The 27,125-nt window shown below is 37.3% G+C and overlaps 1 protein-coding gene across 1 annotated transcript in view; it reads right to left on the reverse strand.

The window, feature by feature from the left end:
• CFAP47 (cilia and flagella associated protein 47) overlaps window positions 1-27,125 on the reverse strand; it is a 258,402-nt gene that overhangs the window by 23,428 nt on the left and 207,849 nt on the right. The window contains exons 58-60 of the mRNA XM_038154900.1: window positions 13,221-13,380; window positions 12,497-12,588; window positions 7,907-8,059 (exon numbers count right to left, since the gene is read on the reverse strand). Of these exons, the coding sequence (XP_038010828.1) occupies window positions 7,907-8,059; window positions 12,497-12,588; window positions 13,221-13,380 (405 nt within the window). The remainder of the gene's footprint in view (window positions 1-7,906; window positions 8,060-12,496; window positions 12,589-13,220; window positions 13,381-27,125) is intronic.

The raw sequence follows: 27,125 nt of genomic DNA on the forward strand, positions 1-27,125 counted from the left end.
CCTCCCCTCTTGATCTAATAGTCCCCAAACTGCTAACACAGAAACTACAAAACTAGATGTTAACTACTCATTTCTACCAGATATCTGGCATCTAACCTTCTCCTGCCAAATATTTTGAAATATCTTCTTTCATAGCCCCTTTCAGCTGTCATCTGACACTTGTCCTTTTCCTGCTTCTCCATTGTCTTCCAAGAGTCTTCACACAGACACTGCTGGAACTCAACAGGCAGTGGGGAATGAATATTAAATATGCAGCAAAAATAGAGGCAGACAGAACACACTATTGTACAGCAGATTAAATAATTATAATACTATTTTCAAGTACATATTCAAATAAACAGCAAAAAGTGACTTGTGAGAGTAATAAAGGCAAGAGTAAATAGAAGTTTAGTGGTTAAGAACATCCTAACACTTAAATAAATCATGTGAGTAGTAAGACATGAGATCTCAACTGAAATTTCTGTTTCTCTCTGGAAAATGTCACAACTATGGGACAATAGCAGCAGAATAAGAAAATTGCATAAACCCCCCCAAAGACCTGGCTGTAGTTAAATATGCCTTTCACCAGATTTCTTCATACAGCTGCGAAAGAGCTGCATGAGGAGCATTAGAAATGAAAGCAAAGATAACACAACTTTACTGAATCCCAGACACCAAATTAAACTCACAGAAATTAATGGATAAAAAAGCTGATCTTCTTCTATTGGTAATAAAATTATTGATCAATATAGGAATTCAAGGAAATTGTCTATATAGTTTTGCATATATCTCTTTGTATCTCTTCTTTGCAAGTTTTCCTCTTTCCATATCCAGCCAAAAACTTTCATCTGTATCTTCAAGGCTCTACAAAATTCCATTCTTATCCACACCTTTTACCCTGCATCCCACTGCCTATTTCCTTAGCCACTAATTGGAATGCTTCTTTCTTAAGTTTTCTTTTGCATTGAACTTTTCTGTTTCCTAATTTTTCTCTTTCAAAACACTTCTTTGAAAGAGGTATCTACTCGTAAACCAAGTTTCTACTGTAAAGAAACAGCAAAAAGCAAAAAGCATTGCCCCTACCTTTTTTTGTTTTGAGAATGTGTTTCTTCAAAACACTGCACAGTTTAGTGAAGGAAACTGAAGCTTGAGAATCTATTTCATGTATGTGAAACACACAGTGTGCATCTAGTATTGTTCCTTGCAGCTTGTTTCCACATATTCTCTCTCCCTGAATCCCTTTTTCATTAATTATCTTTTTACTCTGCCTCCATGCATCCCTTTCAAAGCTTTCTTTACTCTCATATTACTTGCATAATAGAGTTGAAACAAAAACCTCAGAAAAATCAAAAGGATTCTCTTCAGCCCAAAGGGTCTCCCATTATTTGCCTTTGATCTGGCATTCTACTCAGATTTGTAAGCAACCCTGTAAATTCATGCTATAAAGGAAACAATGAAAATTCATTTCTTTAAAACCATTATAATCCTTTTTCAACAAGTTCCCTCTTTTATTTAGCTGCGTTTTCATTTAGCCAGAAAGTGTGGCAGATAAAGATCACATCTGTACCTTGGCACAGAAACATCAAAGCAACTTTTTCAGGAACATATTTCATGATTTAGTCCTAATTCACACAGATATTATTTTTTCCATGGCATCCAGAGTCATTTGCCTCATTTTCAATGTTGCCCACAGAAATCAGTAACAACTGAGGTTGACTTTAAACCTGACCATTCTATTTGAACTGGCACAACGGAGGCTAAACTGGAAACCCACGTCACCATTTTTTCAATAGTTCTTGACAGTTGTACACTATACTATGGTCTATTACAAAAGCATGCACTTTTTATCTTCTGGTTTTTTAACATACAAAACTGAGCCACAGAGAGTGGAAGGCAGCACCTGATCACTAGGGTCACATTCATTTGCTTCCTTGTCCTTACCCAACAGACTGCATTCTGTTACACATAAGACAGAACATCTACCACACAGGGCAGTGTAAATTCCTCTACTATAAGACATTTCATCTCTTGGGAGGTACCCACTTGTGTTATTTTTGGATAAAAATCAAGTTTCAGAATTAATAATAGTTTTGCGTAGTAAATTTCTGAGGTTTCACTCTTGTCTTCCTCAGCTGGCTTGAAGAAAGAGTGATGGTTCCAGGTTATCACTTCTTTCAAAGGTGTGGGGTGATTCTATGTAACTTCTATTTACTTGTCTTATAGTTTTAATATCTTCCTGTATCTCCAAAGCTTCAGATCAAATTGTTCTTAAACTGTCAAAACAGGCCCGATGCAGTAATTTACAAAACAAAGTTTTATACATTCTACAAAACAACAGGGAAGTTTGTTGAGGAATTTTTGTACCATGTTCTCTTGGAAATGTGTAGTGTGGGAGGAATGAAGGAGATCTAGAGATATTAACTTCATTTTCTGTAAGAACAACAAAACGTGAACAATATAACTTCAGAGACAGAGGACAAGGATAAAGAATTTTATCCCAGAAATGACAATAGGATGCAATAACCTGGAAATGGAAGAGCACTTGGGATAGGCTTGTTGCATGCATGTAGATTTTTACTACAGTGACTGTCTGATAAATTTTCTGAGGCAAATTTAGGTGCATAAATCCTCTGCTTTTCTATGATAAAAAGCATTCAAACCCAGCTGAGAGACAGAGGGCCCCTGTCCCAGAAAAACAGAAGAAGTTTGCATCTTAAGGGGTTTGACCAGCAATGCTTTGTTGGTGTCCCACAAATAATGAGCAAATAATTCAGAAAAAAAGTGGAAAGTAATGCAGACAGATCATTGTGAGGTATTACGATGTTCCAGAAGAACAGATAAGCTCCTATAGAGCTGTGTTGGCCATGGCTCTGATTTACACAAGCTTCCCCAAAATATCTTTACAAAACAAGGGTGTAGTGGTTCTGTTTCTATTGGAAGCAATACTTCCTTATCACCCAACCAATATGTGGTTGTAATCTCAGCCAAAGAGATTACAGGAAATTCACAAACATGGAGCAATTACAGTCACTAATGCACTCCTCCAGCTAATTATATTGCCTAGGTTTTTCCTATCCACTAGCTCAAATAATTTTAAGGGATATCTGTTTGTGTGTTCTTGTTTCAGACATTTTTTGGGTTAGTCAATCAGCTCGTTTGGACTTCTCATGTTTCTTGGATCTACATCATACTGAAGAGTAGCACCTGGCAGAATTTCATTACTTCTGGTTTTGTATTATTTATTGGTTTTGCAATGTTATGAAGCTGAAAAAATAACTTCAGATAATAGATCTGGTTCCCTTTAAGTGTTGAATATTTAAAGTGAGCAGGTTTTTGCATAAGTATCAGAAAGTGATTTTAATTAACATAATGATGATTCTCATTCCTAAGGCTCAGAGATTTTAACATTCTATAAAATGGCAAGGAAACAGAAATGAATGATGACTGTAAACAGAAATAAAAGTGGTTCCCAACTTCCTGCTCACAATTAACAAGTTTGGTTTTTTTTTTGCCAGATTTTATTGTTATTGTTCTAGTTATATTAAGAAATGGCAGTGGGAGGGTTTACCTATCAGATAAAAATTGTGCTGTATTTTTTCTCTTTTTTAATGGACCCAGTGATATCCTTGTATATCAACAAGAACTATTCGACCTTCTTCATTAAAATGCCTGGCATTATTCCAACTCAATAATGGAAATAAACAATACATCAAATCTCTCCCATGCTTCACTCATAAATAAAGAAACAAAGAGGCAGATGTAAACAAAAATTATGTAGATGACAAAATAATCCATCTAAGACTTTCACTTCTCCTCTGATGCTTTATACTTTGACTTCTACTAGTTCTCTGTTTTCCATCAGGAGTTGTCCCCCCTAACAAAAAAGCAATAATCTATAACAAAGTGTCTCAATTGTTGGTTCATCCTCCTGTCAACAGTTTCATTTTGCCATTGATCACTGCTTTCATCAACTCTAAGTCCAAAACAAACACTTTGTTATCCTTTCTTTTATTTCTTGCATAGGAAGAAAATCTAATTTATATAGCTATAATTTTCTCATCCTCAAAGATAATTTCAAAAACAATGCCACAGTAATTGTGACAATGTAGAAATGGCTTAAGTAGGATATAGGGCCATCTTCATCATTATTATCCTCCTCATACTTTCAATGTTAACCTGATACACTTTATCAGCAATTACAGTAACATCCATGGGTGAGTTGATCAAGTTTATAAAGATAACTTGTCTCCAAAGATTTCTTTGGTCACACCCAATTTTATTGACCTTATATCCTAAAGGTGAGTCTCCTGATCCAGATCCATCACATGAAATGGGAATTTAGTGTAATCCATACCACTGGCTAACACAAAATCCTGCTGGGGATGGAAAACAGCATTTTAATGTGTGTTTGGATATGCTTTTATTCTTTGCTGGTTTCAAAGAGCTGCTTTAATGAAATGAAAGAAAATAGAGCCTTTTGAATATTCTGATGAGTTTCAGGAATATTAGACAGCTGCTATAAAGTTTTTAGTAACAGTGAAACAAAGGGCACAGATACACTTTGTACGAGGATGCCAAGGTACATTATGGATTAGCATGTCTGGAAAATGTTCTTTCAGGTGCAGTTGAACTCTCCAGTGTTTAGGCTGAGTTCAGAATGGCTCTAAAACTTGGTCACACCATAAACCAACCCCGTACCTGTGCTACCCTGCAGAGCCTGGGCAGCACTGTTACCCTCAGGACAATGTCATGGAGCCTTCCCAGAAACAGGAATTGAAGAGCAAGCAGCTAAGACAGCTGCTGGGCTAGGAGGAGAGCAATGGTTAATAAAGATGAGAGAAGTTAACCAGGAACACTCAGCCCTCGTGGCTGGCTTATGAGACAAACTGAAGCAATTGAGCAGGAAAGGTTACAAAGTACCACCACAAACACTCAATGTCGTGAATGTCAAATGTCAGTCAAACATCCACAACTGATTGGTGAATGTTTGCTTTGTTTTTTTCCAGAAGACTCTGGAAAATTAAATGTGTTCGTATTCCCCACTGAATACTTGACCTAAAAAATAGCAAACTTCACTTGTTTGGGTGAATCTCAGCTCCTAAATTTCCTGTAGTGAAAATGACATCTTTAGAGCCGTATGTAAAGCAGATGAAGAACACATTTGGGGTGAAAATATGCATAATATGCATTTAATGCAACTGACAATTATTTTTAAAAAGGGCCATACTGTATTTGCTACTTGCTATGTCTAAAATATTAAGCTTTCATTATTTGATCCCTGGAACTTTGCTGACTTCTGAACAAGAAACTATGTAATTGAAGCTGGACAATATTTAGACTGCATCCTCTTTCTTAAGAAATTGTAGTAACTTTCTGTGTCAAGTGCACTCCTCTGTATTGGATGAAATTGAATTCTTTATGTAAAAGACCTGTTTGAAGATTTTTCACTTTAAAAAAAATTTATACTTGTCCAAATAATTTAAATACTGAAGCAAAGTATTAGCTGTTTAAATCTGATCTGCCAGTAATTATCATCATTTATCCTTGGGTGTAAAAACTGCTTACAAGTCTTCACACAGGCACTCTGAAGAATCACTCTTTCAGAAGAGAAAAATAATGAACAACAGTGTGCCAGACTGTTATCTTAAAGGTTTAGGCTTTTATTTATGTTATTACTGGTAGACTGCAGAAAAGCTCAGATAGTACCATTTAATTTGCTTCCCAACAGGCCTCAGACTCATCTATCAATAATTGCATTAAAATGTCATTGAAAACGATGAAAAGCACACTGTTAAAAATGATTTTACTACCTAGGGTGCAAAGCATTTCATTACCAGACTTCTTACTTAAAAAGATGCAATGCCCCAAATCAATGCCTTGTACCATGTGCAGCAGCCAGTGTTACTAAATTATTCCTATCAATAAAACAAGAACTAGACATCATGGATCTGCAAGACTTTCAAAATGCTGCCTCAGCTTGCTCACTGCACGTTTTTCTTGTCAATTCACACACTTCCATTTGGGAGGGAAATAGCCCAGGTGTGTTGAGGCAGCCCACTCACATGTGACCAGCCAATAGTGAGCTAAATCTGTTACTCTATGATAAAAAAACACCAAAAAAAAGTGACTTTTTATCTTGATGGACAACTGTCCTCAAAAGGCTGAACAAGTTTTTATAATAGTATTTACAGTTCTCCAAAGAGGAAAGAAAGTTCACTGACAACTTGACATCTTTTTGCTTTACTGGATTTACCACTTTGTGATATGGGTGTGTAAGATGATAATATGCCCAGGAAATAAGTTATCTTTGACACTGCAATATGAGTAAATATAACATTTAAAAAGTAATTCTGAATATTAGCCAATCAGTAAGCATATGCTCTGCAAGCTCTTTTCAACAGTTCAACTTCAGATCTCCTCCTATTTTAAAAGTGTTCAAAAATAAAATGTGTTTAAAGATCTGGACAGTAATTGTTGATATGAGATTACACAGATCAATGTGCAGAGCATGTGCATGTTTGCATGAAAACTGGCCTCCTAGGAAGGATGTAATGCATCTTGATTTGCCTTTTACAGCTATTGACTTTTTCTGTTATTTAGCAGGATATTTTCTGCAACGTGGTATTCCTGCACAGCCTCTGCTGGAACAGACTAAATGGCAGGAATGGGACACAAAAGCCAAGTCTGCCTGCCCTTCCAACTGATTACCTGATAGACTGCAATTATGGCAACATCTGTAAACTCATCTTTTACCACTTTGAACAAAGTCAGAGTGCAGCTGAAATCCCTTCCCTCATCTACAGCTAGGTTAAACACACATTAGTCTGTCTCATGCTATGTGTTATAGTTTTTAAATAACATTTTCCTTATAAAGGATGATGACTTTGAACACAAAATGGAAGGTTAAGTTTCCAAGGTGCACAATTTTCAAATTTTTTGCAGTGACTACAGAAATACTGGTGATACAGCAGAAACAAATAAGAAACAAGTATTCTTTCCTTACTAATTTGTTGTGCCATTCTGTTTCAAGGAGAGGTACATTTTGAGCAGCTGCTGCATCTGAATAAATTGATTTTCACTGTGTTCTCAGCAGATTAACAGTAAGTGGAAGCTATCCTTTTACAAAGCTTTATCACTTCTTTCAAAAAGTCCTCCTCCTTCAATCCATTCTGTACCAATATTGACCAGCTGATGGGAATGCATCTACAAACCTGCAGATAAATGTCTCCTGGCAATGCTTACACAGATGTATTTTTTATAACTGAAGACTTTGTGCAGGCTCTCTTTTAAAGGAGAAATTGTGTGTATGCAAGCCTCACATCCAGGACAAATTTAGAAAAAAGGAAGGTTTGGGTTTATAAGTGACTACAGCTGCAGACAAAAAGTTAAACAAATTACCCAAAATGACAGAAATATGGACTGGGACAATTTGCCTAAACCTCCCTCATTGTCATGGCAGAGCTGCACATCTGGTGAAGTGTAGTTGTGATATTTTATGAAAATCCCTTTGCTAGGATTTTCTTCTCCTGAGAAGCTGAAGGGCCTCAGCTTCAAGTGTGAACAGTTTGTGATCTGCTGCTGTGGGATGCAGCAGGTGCTTCCTCCATTGCTCAGTGTGGGATGTTTCTGCTTGGTGGCCAATCCAGGGGGCAGCAGCTCTGGGACTCTCTGGAGTCACAGAACTTTGTTATTCATTCCTTTCTATTCCTGTCTCGCCTTCTGATGAATCTTTCTCTCTGTTCTTTGTAGTACAGTTACAGTGTGCTCTTTTTAATGTAATATATATCATAATATAATAAACCAGCCTTCTGAAATGGAGTCAAGATCTCCCCTTCACCAAGTCCTGCCTGCCCTGAAGACCCACGGCAATAGTGAAGTACTTATTTGAAATTTTCCTAAACTAGTATGACATCAAACCTGTTCTCACCATCAGTGGCTTCTGGGGCGCTGCACGACTCCTCCGTGGGGACCGTGGCAGAGCTCCCTGCACCAGGCAGATCAGTGGCACCAGGCATGACACCAATCAGCAGCAGCTCCAATCTCTGCTCCAGCCTCTGCCGGGCTTGGCAGCGCATCACAACTGCAGAAAAGCAAAAACATCCCATTGGCAAAGGGCTGGCATCTTGATTTTAACAAAGAAATGAAACACAGAAGCTAAATGTGTTTAGAGAGAGACAGAATTCCAGTAAGGAGCAGCACGACTAAAAGCTGTTTCCAGCCTCAACTTTCTACTGCTCTGTTGAGGTGAAGTAGTAGAAAATATTGCTAAGCAAACAAAAATCTGTTCAGTTAGTTCCCAACAGCACTTGCAAATTTCTCTTTTATCTTTGATCATTAAATGTATCTTCATTTCAGTTCAACTGCTAATAGGAATTATGGCATAGTTTGAAATATGCCAGTAAGAAAGGAAGACTGAAACAAAACCAAAAAAATAAAAGGTTTTGTGATTAAATGTAAGAATGTTGAGTTACTCTTTGTTTTCTTAGTTTAGGAATACTTTTGTTAAAACTTCAACTTTAATAGAAATATTCCAGAATAAAAAGCATTCTTGCATGAGTTTCTGTTTGAAGCACCATAGAACCTCTTTCAGTCCAGTAAGTGATTTTAATTTACTGCTTCCAAAGTATGTCTTTTTCATTACAAAGTTGTTAGGTTTTAGCTTTTACAGTAGTTTTTATAAAGTTTATTTCAATAGGTGTTTTTTGGTTTTTGGGGTTTTTTTTGGCTTCTCTTATTTAATAGCACAGAAAAATAAGAAAATTAAATAAAAGCACTGAAGAAATGTTTTTCCAAAGACCTAGCACTTCCTAGAGTTCTGGGAATCAACATGAAAAAGAACAGCTGACCACATACTTTTTAGATTCAAGATATGTAAGTCATTTTCATCAGAGTAAGACCCAATGCTTCTTCAAAAATTAACTCTGAAGTTAACAGAAGGAATTAATGATCAGTAATTTGGAATCATATTGTGGTTAATCAATATGCAGTGTTTAAAAAAAGAAGAAGGAAACACCTTTTTTATACCATTTTTCTTTAGCTTCAACTTTCAGTTCTGGCACTTTATCTACTACCATTACCCTGCAAAATAGATAATTACACAACAAGTTCAGGTAATTTCCTTTCTCCCGTGGTCTTTCCCTGTTCAACAGGGTGTGAGTAATTTGTACAGATCTCTTAGAATTTCCAAGAGGGAGAGTTACTGAAACAGGATACACACAGATCTTTTTGTTTAAATGTATGACCTTATATTTAAAAATAGATTACATTCTTTGTATTCCACTAGTTTACCAAATGTTTCAAATTACTGTGTGCACATTGTGTCATTTTCTATTCTGCAGTTCATATTACTACCAAAATTGATTTTATATTTTATTTTTTCCTAAGTGGCCAAGTAATATTTACGAATAAAATTCAAAGATATCTAGGATTTGACTGGACAGGTCCCTGAGCAAGCTGCCCTTGAGCAGGTGGTTGGATTAGAGGGCCCCCAGTGGTCCCCTCCAATTCAAACTGCTGCATGCTTGTTTGACTCTACGCCCTGCAAGAATTAAAAGAACATTCTGGACGACCCTCCATTTGTAATCACTTCTATAAGACAGCCAAGGAATCATCTACTTAACATGCACCACATGGGTTGTGACCACTGATCATTTTAATTGGTCTCATGAGATAGAAAGCCAAGTGACTTCTAGAAGTTTAAGTGTATTAAAATGCACATAACAATGACCCAAAGATGAACTCCTTAATATACCAGCAGAACAGCTGGGGGTTTTGACACAGAAACTTGGAGCCTCCAGGCAATTAATAAACGTCTGCATTTAGAGAGATAACAATACTCTTGATCATAATAATTTTTTAAGTAATTTCTTGTTACTATCTGCTTTGGATTTATGCCTTGCAACGTACGTTTTCTAAATGCCCAGTTATAACTGAAAACCACAGGCTTCCAGAATCAAGGTAGGAATGGGGAATTCCATAAACACTCTTACAAACACCTACTTCTGTTTTCTGGGACATTCTTTAAAGACCTAATTTTTCCTTGAGAAAAAAAATATTAGCCCAACATAACATACTGATGGCCAAAGAACAGTACGTATTCAAAATTAATATAATGCGTTTTCATATATTACAAATACTGATTGAACATAAACTAATGGATAACAGTTATAAATATGTTACAATTTAGTTATGTTGTTTTAAAAAAAAGCATTTAGGAATTTGAAATTACTTAAGGGTGATAGTATGTGAGCTTCTGATCATATACAGAAGTGATGTCACTTAGTAACTCATGAATGCCAAACATTTTAATTCATAACTTGTACAGAAAGTATTGGGTCCTGCACTTGGGGCACAACAACCCCAGGCAATGCCCCAGGCTGGGGCAGGAATGGCTGGAAAGCTGCCCAGTGGAAAAGGACCCAATACTTTCTGTATAAGTTATGAATGTCACGAGTGTCACCAACGGTGTGGCCAGCAGGAGCAGGGCAGGAGCCACACCTCGAGTGTCACCCATGGTGTGGCCAGCAGGAGCAGGGCAGGAGCCACACCTCGAGTGTCACCAACGGTGTGGCCAGCAGGAGCAGGGCAGGAGCCACACCTCGAGTGTCACCTACGGTGTGGCCAGCAGGAGCAGGGCAGGAGCCACACCTCGAGTGTCACCTACGGTGTGGCCAGCAGGAGCAGGGCAGTGACTGGCCCCCGTTCTGGGCACTGGGGAGGCCACACCTCGAGTGTCACCCATGGTGTGGCCAGCAGGAGCAGGGCAGTGACTGGCCCCCGTTCTGGGCACTGGGGAGGCCACACCTCGAGTGTCACCCATGGTGTGGCCAGCAGGAGCAGGGCAGTGACTGGCCCCCGTTCTGGGCACTGGGGAGGCCACACCTCGAGTGTCACCCATGGTGTGGCCAGCAGGAGCAGGGCAGTGACTGGCCCCCGTTCTGGGCACTGGGGAGGCCACACCTCGAGCGCTGTGTCCAGTTCTGGGCCCCTCAGCCCAGGGGAGACACTGAGGGGCTGGAGCGAGCCCAGGGAAGGACAGTGGAGCTGGGGAAGCGTCTCGAGGTTAACAAGCGTGACTGAGGGATGTGGGGGTGTCTGGCCTGGAGAAGAGAAGGTTCAGGAGAGACCGCCTCCATCTCCAGAACCACTGGGAGGAGGGTGTCGCCAGGTGGGGGTCAATCTCTTCTCCCAAGTAACAAGGGACAGGACAAGAGGAAATGGACTCAAGTTGTGCCAAGGGAAGTTTAGATTGGATATTGGGAGAAATTTCTTCAGGGAAAGGGTGGCCAGGTGATGGAATAAGGTGCTCAGAGAACTGGGGAAATCATCACACCTGAAAATATTCAGAAACCACAGAGATGTGGTACTTAGGGACATGGTTTAGTGGTTGCATGGAGTTAATAGTTGGACTCTGATCTTAGAGGTCTTTTCCAACCTTAATGATTCTGTGATTTCAATGAAAGTAACAGATCAATAAAAAGGAGATTTATCTTAGAGAGTGCCACTGAATTACACAACAGCTTTAAATAACACAACAAACATCCACATTAATATACATAGTTCTAATGCTAATGAGACTCATTAAAGCCATCATTTTGGGCAACAGTTGATTACATGAAAATGTTCTGTTTCATTCCTTAAGGTATTAAAGTGCAAATTGAAGAGATGAAAGCTCTAATTAATACCACATCATTGACATTTGTCTACAAGTAGAGAGTCCTTAAGCAATATAAATTAATGACACTACAAATATTCTATGTTTTCTCAGAAATTGTTCCTGTATCTTAATACATTTAATATAGAAAGGTATTATATTCACTTATTCAAGGACAAGCTGGTACAGAACTGGTCCCACATTTACACATTGAGCTGTACTTTCAGGGTTATAGATTTAAAAAGCTCTTCACAACTTCCTATTTCATAGCTCTGGAATTATATCACACCTTAAAAATACAGACGGTCAAATATATAAGCCTTTACTGTTCCCAAAATAAACAAGAAACTTCCAAGAATGTCTTTTAATCTTTTAATGCAAGTAAGTAGCAAGGGGAAAACTTACTGCTATCCACACTACTTTATATTCTGGTTTTGATTAAGAGCTGAAATTCAAGGCTGAGAGAAGCAGCGAACATCTACTCCAATATCCAATACTGTGCACCCTGCAGACTCTCCAGAAGGGTGCTCTGGGTATGCAAGAAGAAATCTACCCTTGAGTCAGTCCTCTGCTCAGCTTACCTTCCGTTCTCAAACTCAGGATTAATTGGGATACTGAAAGACATGGGCCTTAAGATTTACAACTGCCCCCAATTCCTTTTATCCATAATAAGAACAAAGTAATGCTCTAGATTTGCTCTGGAAGTGGGAGAAGATTTTATTTTTAACATGTGATTTTATCTTTGTTAAGATAAAGCTAAGTACTGCTGCAAATTCTTGTGATCAAGCAGGTGATAATATAACTATTTGATTTTCGTACATATTTTTAAATATATTGTTAGAGCTTTTTTCAAGCATTACCTACCTGATTTCTGCTGTGGTGCTTCAGATGTTCCATTAATGGGATAGATCCAGAGTATTCCCTGAGTTTCCCCATTCTCTGCTACAATAACATTTCTAGAAAAATACGAGCATCAATTAGACTGCTGAAAATTCTGTTTCCAAAGTAATCTAGACTTAAGAGTTGTTGGAAAGGTTAGACTGCATTCTATTGTATGCTGTAATGCTGACCATATCTGAGAAAAATATGAAATAAAATCCAGATAAAAATATCAGCTATAAATTATATCAGCTATAACTTAGATCCACTTAGTGTATTTAAACATTATAGCTCTGAAAACATTTGGCCTGATCTGCATTCTGTCAGGTTATGCTTACATTGAGATAAGATTTCTGTAATTTACGAATTACATAAAAATATTGGGATGAGAATCATTATTATCTCAAATATACTGAAAAAACAGAGACACTAAGAGCATTCATCTGCTCAACATCCATAACTGCAGCAGCAGCCAGTACTTCACATTTTCTTTATTTAAAGCAAGAACAGATAGGTATTAAAACAGACAGGTATCTTACCCTGAATCTGCATACTTTGCAGGGTATTAAAAGCTTTTGATGGATACCCACTGCCCTCAAAATCAGACACTGGACTGCCCTTGGGAGCTACATATGAATAGTCAATGGGATAACTGGTGATAGGATTGAGCATCTCAACTACTTTTTCCTTTCCTATTAGAATAAATTACCTGTTTGAGTCTGTATGTGATTCAGCAGCAACCTCATAAGGCCAGTTCTCACCGTTTTCCCTCATTACATGAATTACCACCACTGCTTTATAAATTTTCATTTCAGCTGGCATGAATAACACAGGGATTTCCAGTTTTTCTTTTGGAGCTAATCGGATTCCTGCAAGATGGAACAGGTTGTTGTGGCATCTTGGAAGTTTTCAAAATATTTTCTATCATTTACTCATATCTGTCCCTTTTTCTTTTTTTAATCACTGTTTAGCCTTTTATCATATTGAATGGTTATCCCTGTACAAAATTCCATTTTACCCTGCCTTTCTACAAAAAAAGGACAAAAAAACCCCAAAAAAACCCAAACAAACAAACAAAAAAACAAAACAAAAACCCAATCAATCAATCAATCAAACAAACAAACAAAAAAAAAACCAAAACCATAATTAAGTGAATGTCCCACATTTAATATTCAGAGATCATGTGTAACACATGCAGGTCAGTCCCATGATTTCGTAGGCCCTAAGTCATGGGTTTTTTACATGTGTGAATAACACTGCATTAACAAGATCACTCAAAAAACAAATGTTCACATTCAAGACAACTATAATATTTTTTAAAAAATCTTCATTATTATTATACAAGCCATGTCTTTTTCGTGTATTTTTTACCTGATTGATGCTGCTGTTAGACAAACAAACAAACTAAACTCATGTTGTCTGTAATGAAGGTAGCCTGATATTTTCAACCTTTAAGGGCCTTTTTCCAGTGACTCACCAGTCTGCCAAGTGTCAGAACATCTACCTCAGCTATTTCAGAAATAATCGAAAGATTACACAGAGCAGAACAAGTAAATCAGTCTTTTAACTACAAAGCTCTTTGTTTTTAAAGAATCCTTGGAAATGGCAGGAAATGGCACCTCAGGGTTAGGGTTTCAGCTTTAACTCTGTCTGCAGAAAATCCTCTTAGTTACGAGTAACTGCTTCTACATCAGGCTTTGGATCAGTTTTTGTGGTTGCATTTCCTGCTTTCTGCAATGAACAGGAGCTGGTGCAGGTCTGGGGGTATCCCTCCCTGGGAATGACTGGACATGCAGCACCTTCCTGGGGATTGCTTCTCTGATCACCACAGGTGGGTTCACGCTCAAAAAATGTCAGCAGGGAAACTTCACTTGGTGCTCCAAATGGTCACCTTCCTCCAGCCAGAATTCCTCAAGGGTGAAGCCCTCAGGGCTGAGAGCTGTAGGGGAGTGGGTGGTAGGGACACTGTAATGCAGTCTTGGAATGGATGAAATGGAAAAAAAGGGGACGCACAGAAGTTTGGGAATGAAGGTGGAAGTGTTGGGAGACTAAGGATGATGTCACACAGGAATACAGGAATGGCCAGAAAGACAAAAAAAAATCAATCACATCAGGGAAAGAGAGAAGGGTTTGAAAAACAGTTCTCCAAAACACAGAACACGAATCTAGACTCCTCATCTGCACCTAACTCCCTAGAAGCACCTAATGGTAAAGTCTACTGGTGATTGGCTTTTTGCTAGAAACACTCTTAAACTGAAATAAACGAACCACATTAAGATGTGAAAATCAGTTTTAAATTCGGGAAGTTTTGAATATTTAAAACCACACAACTCCGCAGGTTTTCTACCTCTCCCAGTTAAAAAGGCCTCAGGACATCAAATGCAGACCACTGCCTCACTTTACTACAAATGGAAAACATATCTGAATTTCTGTGTGTAAGAGGTTTATCATATACTAATTATGAAAATTAACCAGCTGCTTTGCATTTGTGATTGCCTAATTCTTGTGTATTTGTAGAAGTTCATCATGGCAAAAGATATTTGCCTATGAAATAATTACTTGAAAAGTTGGACATCATGAAAGAGCTTGAAAAGATCTTAATTAAAAATCCACTAAAATGTTATTATCTAAATAAAAAAACAATTTTTTTTCTCATTTTGATAAAGATTTAAGATTTTTCTTTAGATTTTGAGGCATTATCTATCAAGCCCATACTCAAATTTAAAAAACATACTACATATATTAGAATTATTGGCAACCACGTGGTCAAAGGGAAAATCTTTTCAAATTAGCAACTCATTTTTAATCCAATATCTGAAATAAATAAGCTGATATCAGGCATAATTAGAATACTCCTGAAGACATCTGAACTGGGATCCACCCTCTGGACCACAAACCACTACTGACACACCATTGTCCCCAGTGAGAGGAGTCAGCTCTCTGCTGGGCTTCGCCCACTTTGGGCTCGCTCTGGTCTAGTTAAAGGCTTGGAATGACATGCCATGACCAAGGCTTGTAATATCTTAAAACACAAGAGTGAGCTTCAGGATATATTTGCAATTAGATTGCCTGGAATCCACACATACATGGACACCAAAATAATGTAAACACTTTGTAACACATTACAGTGCTTCCTTGAGTTTCATTTGCAAAGCTTTCAGCAGATGGCAAATAGAACAGACTGTAAACTTATAACTAGCTATATACATTACATTACATATTTGAACTGTAGCTTAATGATGCCTGGTACAGGACAGAGCCCCTTGGGTTTTTAAAATAGATTTTAATACAGAATCCATATGATAGCATTCTGGGTCATTCTGGCAGAAAATTGTTCATTAAAGATCATGAAAAGACAAATTTTATAATATTGCTGTTGAAACAGATTGTATTCACATTAAAAAAAAAAATCTTATTAATATGGGATGCTCATAATACTGGTAATTTTTCTATCACCAGGCTTGCCTGCAGCTGTCAACTAACCAGCTGATCATTACTGCTAATACAGATTAATTTCATTATGATTTGGGCTAGTTAATAAGATAGATAAAATAGGAATAATGGCAAATATAATTTGCTTTTAGTTTTTCTTTCCCATTCAGAGAATGCGGGCTAGGACACAGAAAACAGCTCTGTGTACAACTTTAATACAAACCAGTGTTACCTGCTCCTGCTTGCCTGGGCACCTCACGTACTCTGCCAAGGACACCAAAACTGATGCCAATGGCTGATCCTTGCCTTCATGTAATTATTTCACTGCAATGAATATCCAACAATTCTGTGTAAGAAATCCACAGCAAGTCCCTTTTGTGAACACAGGTACATCACATTTGATAAAAAGCTTTGGGCCAGATTTTGGTAACACCTCACTTCTCTTGCACTGTCCTGCACCCATCAGGAAACAGTTAAATTTAGCAGAGTAAGTTCACTGACCCACTAGAGCCTGAAGGCATCTGACTCAAACCCGGGGCTGCAATTTGAGTCAACTGCCTTACAAAGAAGTGTGTGGGGCTCTGCATCCTCCCTCATTTCATTTTTAGGTAACCTTTTGCTAAGCCTTGCCTCCAGCCTCCCCAGAGGCTGCTGGAGAACACTGATTCTGTAACAGATTCCTCAGGCACTGAGCCTAGAACTCAGAACTGGGTTAGATAATAAATCAAAATGAGTATTATTTCAAATTCCTGGCTACAATTCTTTGGGACACTGTGCTGTGGTTGAGTTCTGTGTAACTTTTGTGTCAGCCCTAGAAAGCTCAGCACTGTGAGAGCTGAAATTCAAGCAGCAGTGGATGCCAATAGCTGGGGTGTTATTTGGAAGGAATACAGATGGGTAAAAGTGCAGTTTTTGCCTCTACAGTAGATTAGGAAAAATGTTAAGACAAAGCATACCAGGCAGCACCATGGTAATAAAACTGTGATGGCAAGGAACAAAATATTCTGCAATATGCCATCCTCCCTTTCAACTTTAACTTACAGCCATGTATTTTTCAAATTAGTAAGGTGCTTTGCAGGTAGATTTTCTAGATGTTGAAGTGCATCTCCCTGATTCACTGCTCCTAATTCTGTAGCATCTGAGTGCCTCCCATTGATTTCACCCAGAAGAAGAGCACTCAGTTCAGCCTCCTTTAATTGAAAAAGAGAGATGAGACAGAGCTCAGAATATCTTGTTGAAGTCTCATGGAGAATCATTTAGGAGGGGGTACTTTTATTTGTTTGTTTGTTTGTTTTCTTGATAGTTTCTCCATTAAAATGACTACAGCAGCATTTTGATTAAACCCACAGACAGCTCTGCTAAAATTAGCACTGGCCATGTAAATGTCAACTCACTATAACTAGCTCTGCTTTCTCCTAATCCTCAGAATATGGAAAGGGCAACCTCCAAAATATTCATACACAGCAGCTGCTGCTGGGAAATTATTGCTAATTCCTTCTCAAGGAGCTCATCCAGAAAAGAACTGATATCAGATAGCAAAGAGTGAGCAACTGCCAGCACACCAGGATCCAAAATGCATTGAAAAAGTCAGACCTAGGTATTCATTTCTTTTCCTCTGCTGGAAGAGATGAAATCCTGGTTTCACATATGAAAACTAAGATCTTTTATGGCCCTTCTCCCAGAAGTGCTTCATTGCTAAATCCCAAGAGTCTAAAATAAAGAACAAACAACATTTCTACCTTGACTTTTATTAAGGGTGGGTCCATTTTTGTTCACATCTTTTTCTTTTTTTTAGTGCTTCCAATGAGGCTGCTTGAATTTTTTATTCCCTTTCATTAAAACACAATCACAATCCCTTGTTATGGATTCTAATTAAAAAACTGCGAGAGCAGCAGCCTGTTAGTTTTGCTAAATCAGTATTATAATTATTCGGTCTCAATGAGTAAATATAAATAAAATTTTCTGAATTGGCAGTCATCATACAACAGCCAACAGCCTCCATCTGTGGAGATATTCAGAATTTGACTGGACGCAGTCCTGGACAACCCAATGCAGATGACCCTGCTTGAGCCACAGAGGGTTTGGATGGACAAGATGTTCTCAAGCAGTTCCTCACCACCTGAACAGTTCTGTGCTTCTGGAATTCTGAGGTCATGACAGATCAACAGGCTTTGTCTTGTTTCTGTTTTTAAGAATCCACATGAAATGCATCCTTGTTTGCAAAACCAGACACAGATACTTTTCTCAGTGAATTGCAGGTGACATGGAAAACAGTGCACACCACAAAGGGAAAGCTCAAAGGCAAGAACAACAGATCACCCTGACATAACAATTAGATTTTGGGTGCAATTAAAGGCAAAGAAGCAGGACACTTCTATTTGCATCTTCTCTGGGACAAATAAAATGGAACACAATGCACTTCAAGGTATTTCAAGTTCATTACAAATAGGTAAGTAAAAGAACTAATAAAATAACCATGCAAAATGCCAAAAATTAAACTCACCTCATCACTTGTTTTAATGTTTACATCATCATTTTACTTCCTTCAGTGAAGTTCATTTAGGTAAGGGGGGTGCAAGAGAGGTTCCTTTCACAGATGGTCCACAATGGTTTCATTTCTAGGGGACTCTGCTTCACGAATTATGGATACTTACACCAAGAGGTGGAGTCGTGTTTTCCCTTTCCTCTGGCAGGTTCTCAAAAACCCGGAATACTCGAAGCTGGGATGGACCTCTGACAGACAAATGGTCCAATACCTCTCTCCAAGCAGAGTCACCTACATGGACCATGGCCAAAAAGGCTTTGGACATCTCCAAAGATGGAGACTCCATAATTTTTCTGGGCAACCTGTTCCAGTGCTCAATCTTCCTCACAGTAAAAAAAAGCATTCCCTTTGCTCAATGAGAATGTCTGTGTTGCCTGTCATTGGGCACCACTGAAAAATTCATTTTTCCATCTTTTTTGCTCCCTCCCTTCTGGTACTTATACAGAATAATAAAATCCCTCTGAGCTGATGAATTACTTAGTTGTAAAAGTTAAGTAATGAATATGCAGCTCAGATGCTAATAAACAATTTCACAAATGACTGGTTAAAACTTTGTAAGTTGCTTTAAGAAAGACATGGCACAAATAAAGGCTTCACAACATCATTACCATAAGCACACAATAAAATGTATTAGAACATGTTTATTAGATTTTTTCACCATTTTATGGATCTTGTATTAATACAATTTTGCATACTTCTGGCAGAGACTTTCTGGATCATTTAATTAAGATTTTTCATTGAGAATAATTTCTTTCTGGTACAAAATAATGGATACAAGTTAAACACTTGCTATTTAGATTAAAATAAATGGATTGAGAACAGGGCTCAGTAATTAAATATGTTGTTTCATTTACTGCAATTTATTTTGTTTTTAAATGAAGCATGTCTGAAAGGCCAAGTCTAAAGTTTTCCTTCCATTTATAAAATTATTCTTCTCTAACTAATAGCTTATATTGCATTTTCTGTAAAAATCAAAACAATTATTTTGACAGATATTATATTTTGACCTATTATATTTATTTATTGTTGAAGTGCAGTAACAACTATGCTTACAATGGTTAAATACACTGAGGAAAAAAATGTTGCCAAATAGAGTAATTCAGTTCTCTGCTGACAACCAAAACAAGCAAAATCATACCTAAGATCTTTAACTCTGAGAAAACTTTAAAAAATACATGTAGCAGAGATCATGAAAGTCACATTCTCTTATTGAGACTAAATAATAATGTTTTTTAAACCCCAGTATAAAATTGCCACTTCATATATTTCACAACGAAGTCTCCATCACTTCCCAATCACACCTGACTATAAATTTTGATGTAATAATCTTCTGCAGTAATACACAAATCATGTAAACCCTAAACTGATTTATCATATCTCACCCCTCTTATCTCTGAACTCTGATACCTGCAGCTTTGGCTGACGGTAGTTATTCCACACTTGTCTAAAAATCAAACAGAAAATGGACCAACCTTCATTTAGGTGCCACATCCAATTGTATTTTAATCTCTGCTGTTACCTTATGCCCTCGTCTTGACACCATGGGGACTCTTGGCAGCTTTCCTTCAGGGCTGCAGGGCGATGGGCTGGGGGTTATGTGACAGAAATCCACTCGGGCGCTCATCGGGAAAGCCAGGGGCAAAGGAAGGACGTGAGAACAGTAAGGAAGCACGGCTGAACCGAGCAGCTCGGAGCAACACAGGGCAAATGTCAGAGAAGGAGAATCACTGCAAAGCCAGGGAACAGCTCACCAACAGGGATAGAAAACGAACAAACAAAGCACGTGAGGAACCAGCCAAAGGGTAACAGGCATAGACAGGAACTTGCAAAATGAAACCACGGCACACAGAGAGCAGAACGTGTGGAGAAGGCCAGACTATTACATTCAAGTTATTTGGCAGAGGGAATGTCAAAGAGATAAGAGTAAGAAGTGAAGAATAATCAAGAATGAAAGTAATAAGTTTTTTATTTATCCTATGGTCCAGCACTTATTTTAAAACTTCATGGTGTACTGACAGTTTCTCTTGTTTTCTCCTTACAAATATATTTTTTTCCTCCAATAATCTGAGAGTTGGAAGATCTACACTATCCTCCTTTGACCAGTTCATCTATTTAAAAATTGTTTATCATCCTCATCCTCATCATTGTTTACCATTCCTGATGACAATTTTACATTGATAAATCTCTGTAGATCATTCTAGCATCCAAAATCTAAATGTCTGCAACATAGTAATGTCTCAGATCCAGAGTCACTGAAAGCACAAGACAAACTTCAAAGTTGAAGAAAAAGATGCAAAACCTCTTCCAAATCAGCACTGTAAAAGATGCAGTACCACACCTTTTCTCTGTGTGATTCTATTTGTGACAGACCAAACAACAGAAAAGTAAAAACTCAGTTATGTTTGGTCAATTTTCCTTTCCTAAGCTAAATATTCATTTCAGTTCTGCACACTTGTAAGCATAATTAACATTCTCAGGAGAGATTAATTGATAAGTAGTTATACAGAAGACCATAAACTCAGTGTGGATGGAGAGTGTTGAACTGAGTGAAGAGAGAAGATGGCCATATTTTCAACAATAGGATCTTACATTCTCTACTTCAGTAACAGAAAATCCACTCAGCCTCTCTTGCCCCCTGGTACATGTGTTAGCTGAGTACCACTCCACAAGCACAACCTGCCTACAATCTCAACAAAGTAGAAAGATACCACACAAATATTTCAAAAATGCAAGAGCCACCCAAGAAATGGCATATGCTTTTTAAACAAGTGTGACTTTCAGTTTAGTGTCCAGCCACTAAAAACACCACCAAACCTTGTCCTTTCTCTCTTAAGAAAAGTTCATGTCACCCTAAGATGAAGTACTAGCGAGTAAATTAGGACTATGACAACTCCGCTATTTCTTAATCGTTTTCTAGATTGAAACATCCACAAAAGTGTCTTGAGTTAATGCCTGAAAGGAAACTGTAATTGCTTCAGTTCAGATGTAATTGAATTTCTGACATACGTCAAGTATCTGATTACTTTTGACAGATGTGTTTTTACTTTCACTTTAAACTTCACAGATATATGTGTCTCAATCTGATCTCTGAGAGCACAGTCAAATTCTGAAGCTATGGCAGATTTTAATCAAAATCTGCAAAGTGTTGTGAAATCACTAATGACACCAGTGCTGTTACATCCTTCTACTTCTTACATGCAACCAAAAATTGTACTGCTTGCTACAAGTACAAGTATTCAGAAGACATATCACACTTCATACAGCAGACAGTAACTGAAAACAGTGTGAAAGTGAGTCATATTATATAAATATATACATGTATATGTGTGTGTGTATGTATATATATATATATATATATATATATAAAGAGAGAGAGAGAGAGAGATGCATTTTCATAATTCTGGAAAGTACACTCGTCATCATTTGAGGTTTTACACATTTCTGTAGTAAGGCAGAATGGATTTCTGCCTTTTTTGTGGTCTTTTCATACTCAAGAAAATAGATAAAGATGGTAAGAGGAATCCTTCTTTAAAAGTATTGTTTGCCCATGAATTTGACTTGTGTCATAAAACAATAGTTCAGTGAATGACAGCCCACAATATGCTGTGTGTATATAGCTATGCACAGCAGCATTATTGTAAGTGGACTAACAATAACTTCTTCTTAGCCTATCAAATTAGACAAATATTTTAATTGCTCCACTGTCATATCCTTTTGACCCACTCTGTTTTGTGGGCAGCATGCTAAAATCAGACATGTGGCAATGCCAGCCTCAAAGATAAACCATGACACTTGTCAGCAGGTAATCTCCAGAGTCTAAAATTCTGAAGAAATTAGTGACATTCATTATTCCATCTGAAGATAAATCTGGCTTAAATGAGAATGTATATCAAGCTCCTACCTACAAAGATGAACAGCAAATAAAATACAAAAGAAAATTATTTTATTTCATTAAAAATCCTAGGCAGAGCACCAGTTTTTAGAGCTGCAGGTTCAGTCTTTAACTATTCTAAAAGTTGGCCCCTTAAATGAAACTTTTCTCCTATTCACAGTTTTTCAGCTAGAGTTCTTTGTCCTTGTCCTTGCAGGTAAAATATTCAAAGGTGATCCAGGATATTGCTGCAATGTAACTGAAGCATTTGGGGCTTAGCTGGGAGCTGATGTCTTCAGAGAACCTGGACTTCACACAGAAATAGCCTAAGAACTAACAACAGCCTTAGATAACTTGGTACCTAAACCAAGCATTCTTCTCTTCCTAATGCCAGTTACAGGTTCAAGATGTTTCTTGTGGTCTATGGAATTGAAAAGGAAAAGATAAAAATCATGGGCTCTGAAAACAAGGTTGCAGGACTCAATTCATAAAACTTTATGTAGGAATAGAAAATGCCTGAGAACAGAAGAAGACCCTTCATTTTTTTTCTATTTATTAGGGTGACATTTTGATTACTTCCTTGGTCAGGAGAAAATGAAGTCAAAAATAGCCTGGATGTCACTGCTGTTGGATTTTATCTTATTGTAAGGAATGAGTACTGACTTGACTGCAGTGGCCTCAAACAGAGGCCAGCAATCATACCTCTAGTATGACAATTTATAGAATACATCTAATGTTCTGACTGCTCTCATTGAAATGCAAAACCTGCTCCAGAGTTTATCAAGACCATCACAGAACTATAATTTGTCCCTAGAGGAAGTACAGAAAAAAAAGCATCAGCAATATTCTCTAGCAAGAAATTCTGTTGAGCTGTCAAGTGCCTTTCTACTTTAGTGATATTTTGGATTTTTATGGACAAACTGGTAACTCACATTGACTTGCTCTTTTTTTAACAAGTAATGATTTCTGACAGAATCCATTTTTTCAAACTCTGAAAATTCACATGTCTACACAATATCATCCTTTATTGTCAGTGCAATCCCACATGCTGGTTATGTGCATTCCTGCTACTCAATCATTACACCATGTTAGGACACATCAGTTTAGAAATATCCAGAAGTATTTTAACCCTGCTACAGTGATCTGGGGGATGCTGGATTGGTGAATGTGACGCCTGGCTACTCACCCATCAGAGTCAGACTCAGGTACAGCTACAGATCATACCTGAACTTCATTAAGACTTCGTTCAAGTAACACAGTATTTTATCCCTTGAATTTCTGTGGTTAATACGATAATTATTACAATTCTGCTAGTCCCCTGAGGGGCAGCTGAAATGCAGTATGAGTTTCCAGCCATGAGGACAATTAGCAGTTCATGGCTGGGGACTGTGCATTGATTCCAGTTGTGTGCACAAGGTTAAAATCACCCCTGCAGCTGTAATTTAGAGCAAACAGTAATCAAATATCCAATAAATAAATGAGCTTCTGACCTCTGAAATTCAGAGATTAGTATAAAGGGGTATACCTGAGGGCCTTAACTAGATTAAAAAAAACAAAAAAAGTAAGCCTAAAAGTGGAAAATAATATTAAGATATTCTGGAAGGGATCAAGGACCCAAATTACTTGACAGTGTCAGGATGATTCTGAATCATCCAGAAGACAGGCTTTGGGTGACTCAATGGCAATTGGGAGCTGCAGTGTTTCTCAAGAAGGGTGGCTGCTGCAGATCCTGTACCTTTGTGTGAATCCAGAAATGGAAACCATTTGGTTTCCATTGGAAACCAAGTGACACACTATCAGCCACAACTCAGAAGGCAAGATGACTATCTCATTTTCACACAAAATACAAAACAAACGTCCAAAATTTAGCTTTTGCTTTTGTTTTTTTTTTTTTTCCTTTGCACAAACTGTTTGAGTTCCCAGTAAGAGACCAGATTTCTTTTGATTCAGGAAGGAAGAAAACAGATGATTTCTGATTCTTTTCTAAAACTTAGTTAAAATATAGCCAGAGATAAAACTACAATACCTTTCAGGAATAGAAAGGAGACATTTTAGGTCAGTAACTGTAACTTCCTCTGACAATAACTTGTGGTGAGATAACTGGGAACGAAAATTTTCATGCAAGTAACTTAATCGAGATAATACATTTTAAATCTGTCAAAATAAGAAGCTGCCAGCCTTCAAATCTAAGCCATTTTTTCTCTCCATATGGTTTAGTTTCTAAAGCAGCTCAAGGCACAAGTGATTTGCAGCCAAACACTGAAAAAATGTAGGGACAAATGCAGTTCCCAACAGCTGTTTGCCATAGGTGTGAACTCGAGAAAAGGCAGAGGAAAAAATCCTGTGTGTAAAGATGACAAGGAACAGATCTTTACAAACTGTCATTTGGTATCAATCTAAAGGAAAAAAAAAATATTTTCTGATACATGGCAGCAAGGAGTTGGAGAAGAGTAGAAAAAAGAGTTAAAAAAATAGCAGTTCATTTTCCTACAATTTATAGCTTTTTCTGGTTGAATATATTGGGTCTCAAAATATAATTTCATTTTAGATATCTTATTTTTGTATATAGACTAATGACCAAAAAAAACTTGAAATGCTGATTCTTTAGAAAGAATAGGCTACAATGGTAAAGAAAAGAAAAGAAAAGAAAGCTTGTACAGTTTGTATCTATTGATGGTACTTGACTTCTTGACCCTGACCTCATAAAGAATAAGAAAAATAACATAATGGAAATTCTGAAAATGTTAATCTGGAAACTTCAAAGTATATTTTTGGGGGTTGTATTAGTAAAGCATATTTAAAGCATATTTGATTACGCAGAACTCTGCAGAGATCTTTTTTTTGTTTCCTCACAGCTAAACATTTCAGTCATTAGGATCACCCAACTTGAGTTAAATACATAGAAAGAACGCATTTGAAAAAATCAAGGTTCAGTCTCAATAACTCTTCTTGAACAAGAGAATTTAATTAGGAAAAAACCACAGCCACTTGATTTAGAGCTTGTCAGCGGTAGTGAATCCTCCACGTTTCGTTTGGAATTGTTCTGAGAGTTAATTAACCTCATTGTTAAAAATAGGTTTCACTTTTAATTTGTCTGCTGAATAACACTGACTTGTTTTCAATCCCTGCTTCTTCTGTGACACTGAATGCTTCAGCACCAACATTCTGCTTTTTGGAGAGACAGGACACACAAATTGCCACAAAAATTCTCTTTGGTCAGTGAAGTAATTAGGGATCACTGACTCTCTCCTTCTCATCTTGAATCATTTAAACATGCTTTTATTGCAAAGATGAACAACAACTGCAGAAGGCAACCCAGGCTAATTAACACTGTATATCAAATAGAAGGACTCTAGAAGTAAATACGCTTCAAGATGTTGGAAAAAAAACCCCTGCATTTCTTCAATCAATGAGATTGGCACCAAAAATTGGAGGCACCAGAAAGCAGGAAAAAAGGCATTTCCACTTAATTCAGAGTTGGGAGAATTGGGCAAATCTATAGATCAAAGAAAGAAAAATAACACAAAAATTAATTCTTGATTTGGAAAAGGGATAAATCAGTAGGAAGAAAAGATTACCAGGATACAGCTTGTGATTTTTCGTTTGAAAGGATGTAAAGTAAGCTGGAAAGATAAGGATTATCCAAATTTTTTTCAACAGCTACTGACAAGCTATTATATTGTCTAGTGTCATGTGTGATAAAGCTGACAGGCTTGTTTGTGCATGTAGAAAACACATTGTTGACACAGGTCTGAAAAACAGTTCTTTGCAGCAATCACACTCTTATTTTCTTATTTAATGGAAAAGAGAAAATTGTATACAATGGCTAGAAAAAAAGGAATTGCAACAGCCCCTAAGGGGACAGCATGCAATTCAGGTTTTGGGTTCTGCTGGTAGCACGTAGCAGAGGTAATGAAAAAGGTACCAAACCTCAGGGATTAGCTGAAATTACTGGCACTTATTGTGAAAAAGGCAGCACTACCTGTAATTAAGAGATATCAATCTTTATGGGCATATAATCTTTGTTTTATCTTAGTATCTTTCTGAAGGAGAAAATTACTTAATTTATAAGGGATTTTCAGTGCTTGTGAAGAAATCAGATAAAAGACATTTCAACATCAGAAATTGTTGCAATACTATAGTTTTCCCCTCAGTGTAAAAGCATTCTTATAACACAAGCAGGAGAATGAGGCAATCAAAAATCATGATTTGCATTCTTTATGTTCACCTATTACAAAAAAACCTCTCAAGTTAACTACACTGAATTTAACACCTGAAAGAGGCAGTTAATAGCTCCAATTTAGAGATAACAGAAACAGTCATACCATGAAGTTTCACAGACCTCTTGATGGTTGTATGGGATAATTTTCATTCTATGTCTCCTTTTGGACTTTGTATGAAAATTTGTTTTCCCAGTGCTTCACTAAATGATTATGAGAAAGAGATTCTTCTTACCCTTCAAGCCTCTGGGTTTTATTTTGAAACAACCACAGCTTTAGTAGGGGAAAACCTTCAATATACCTACATTACTGTTTCCCTGGTTTAAAATGAATACAATGCTAAATTCCTTCTCTCAAGCAAGAGAAGATTTGTGAAAATAAAATTATTAAGTACTAACAAGATGTGAATGCAGAAAGTACTTAAGGTTCAGTCTGCTTTCACTCCCCATACAAATTTCAGAGGTTTTAACTATTTTTGCAAACACAGGTTTTACCTGTTGTAGTATATTAACAGTAAAAAGTAAAATCCTTGAACACAAACTACTG

This window comes from Motacilla alba, chromosome 1, assembly GCF_015832195.1.
Source record: "Motacilla alba alba isolate MOTALB_02 chromosome 1, Motacilla_alba_V1.0_pri, whole genome shotgun sequence".
In the NCBI taxonomy this organism is placed as follows: Eukaryota; Metazoa; Chordata; class Aves; order Passeriformes; family Motacillidae; genus Motacilla; species Motacilla alba.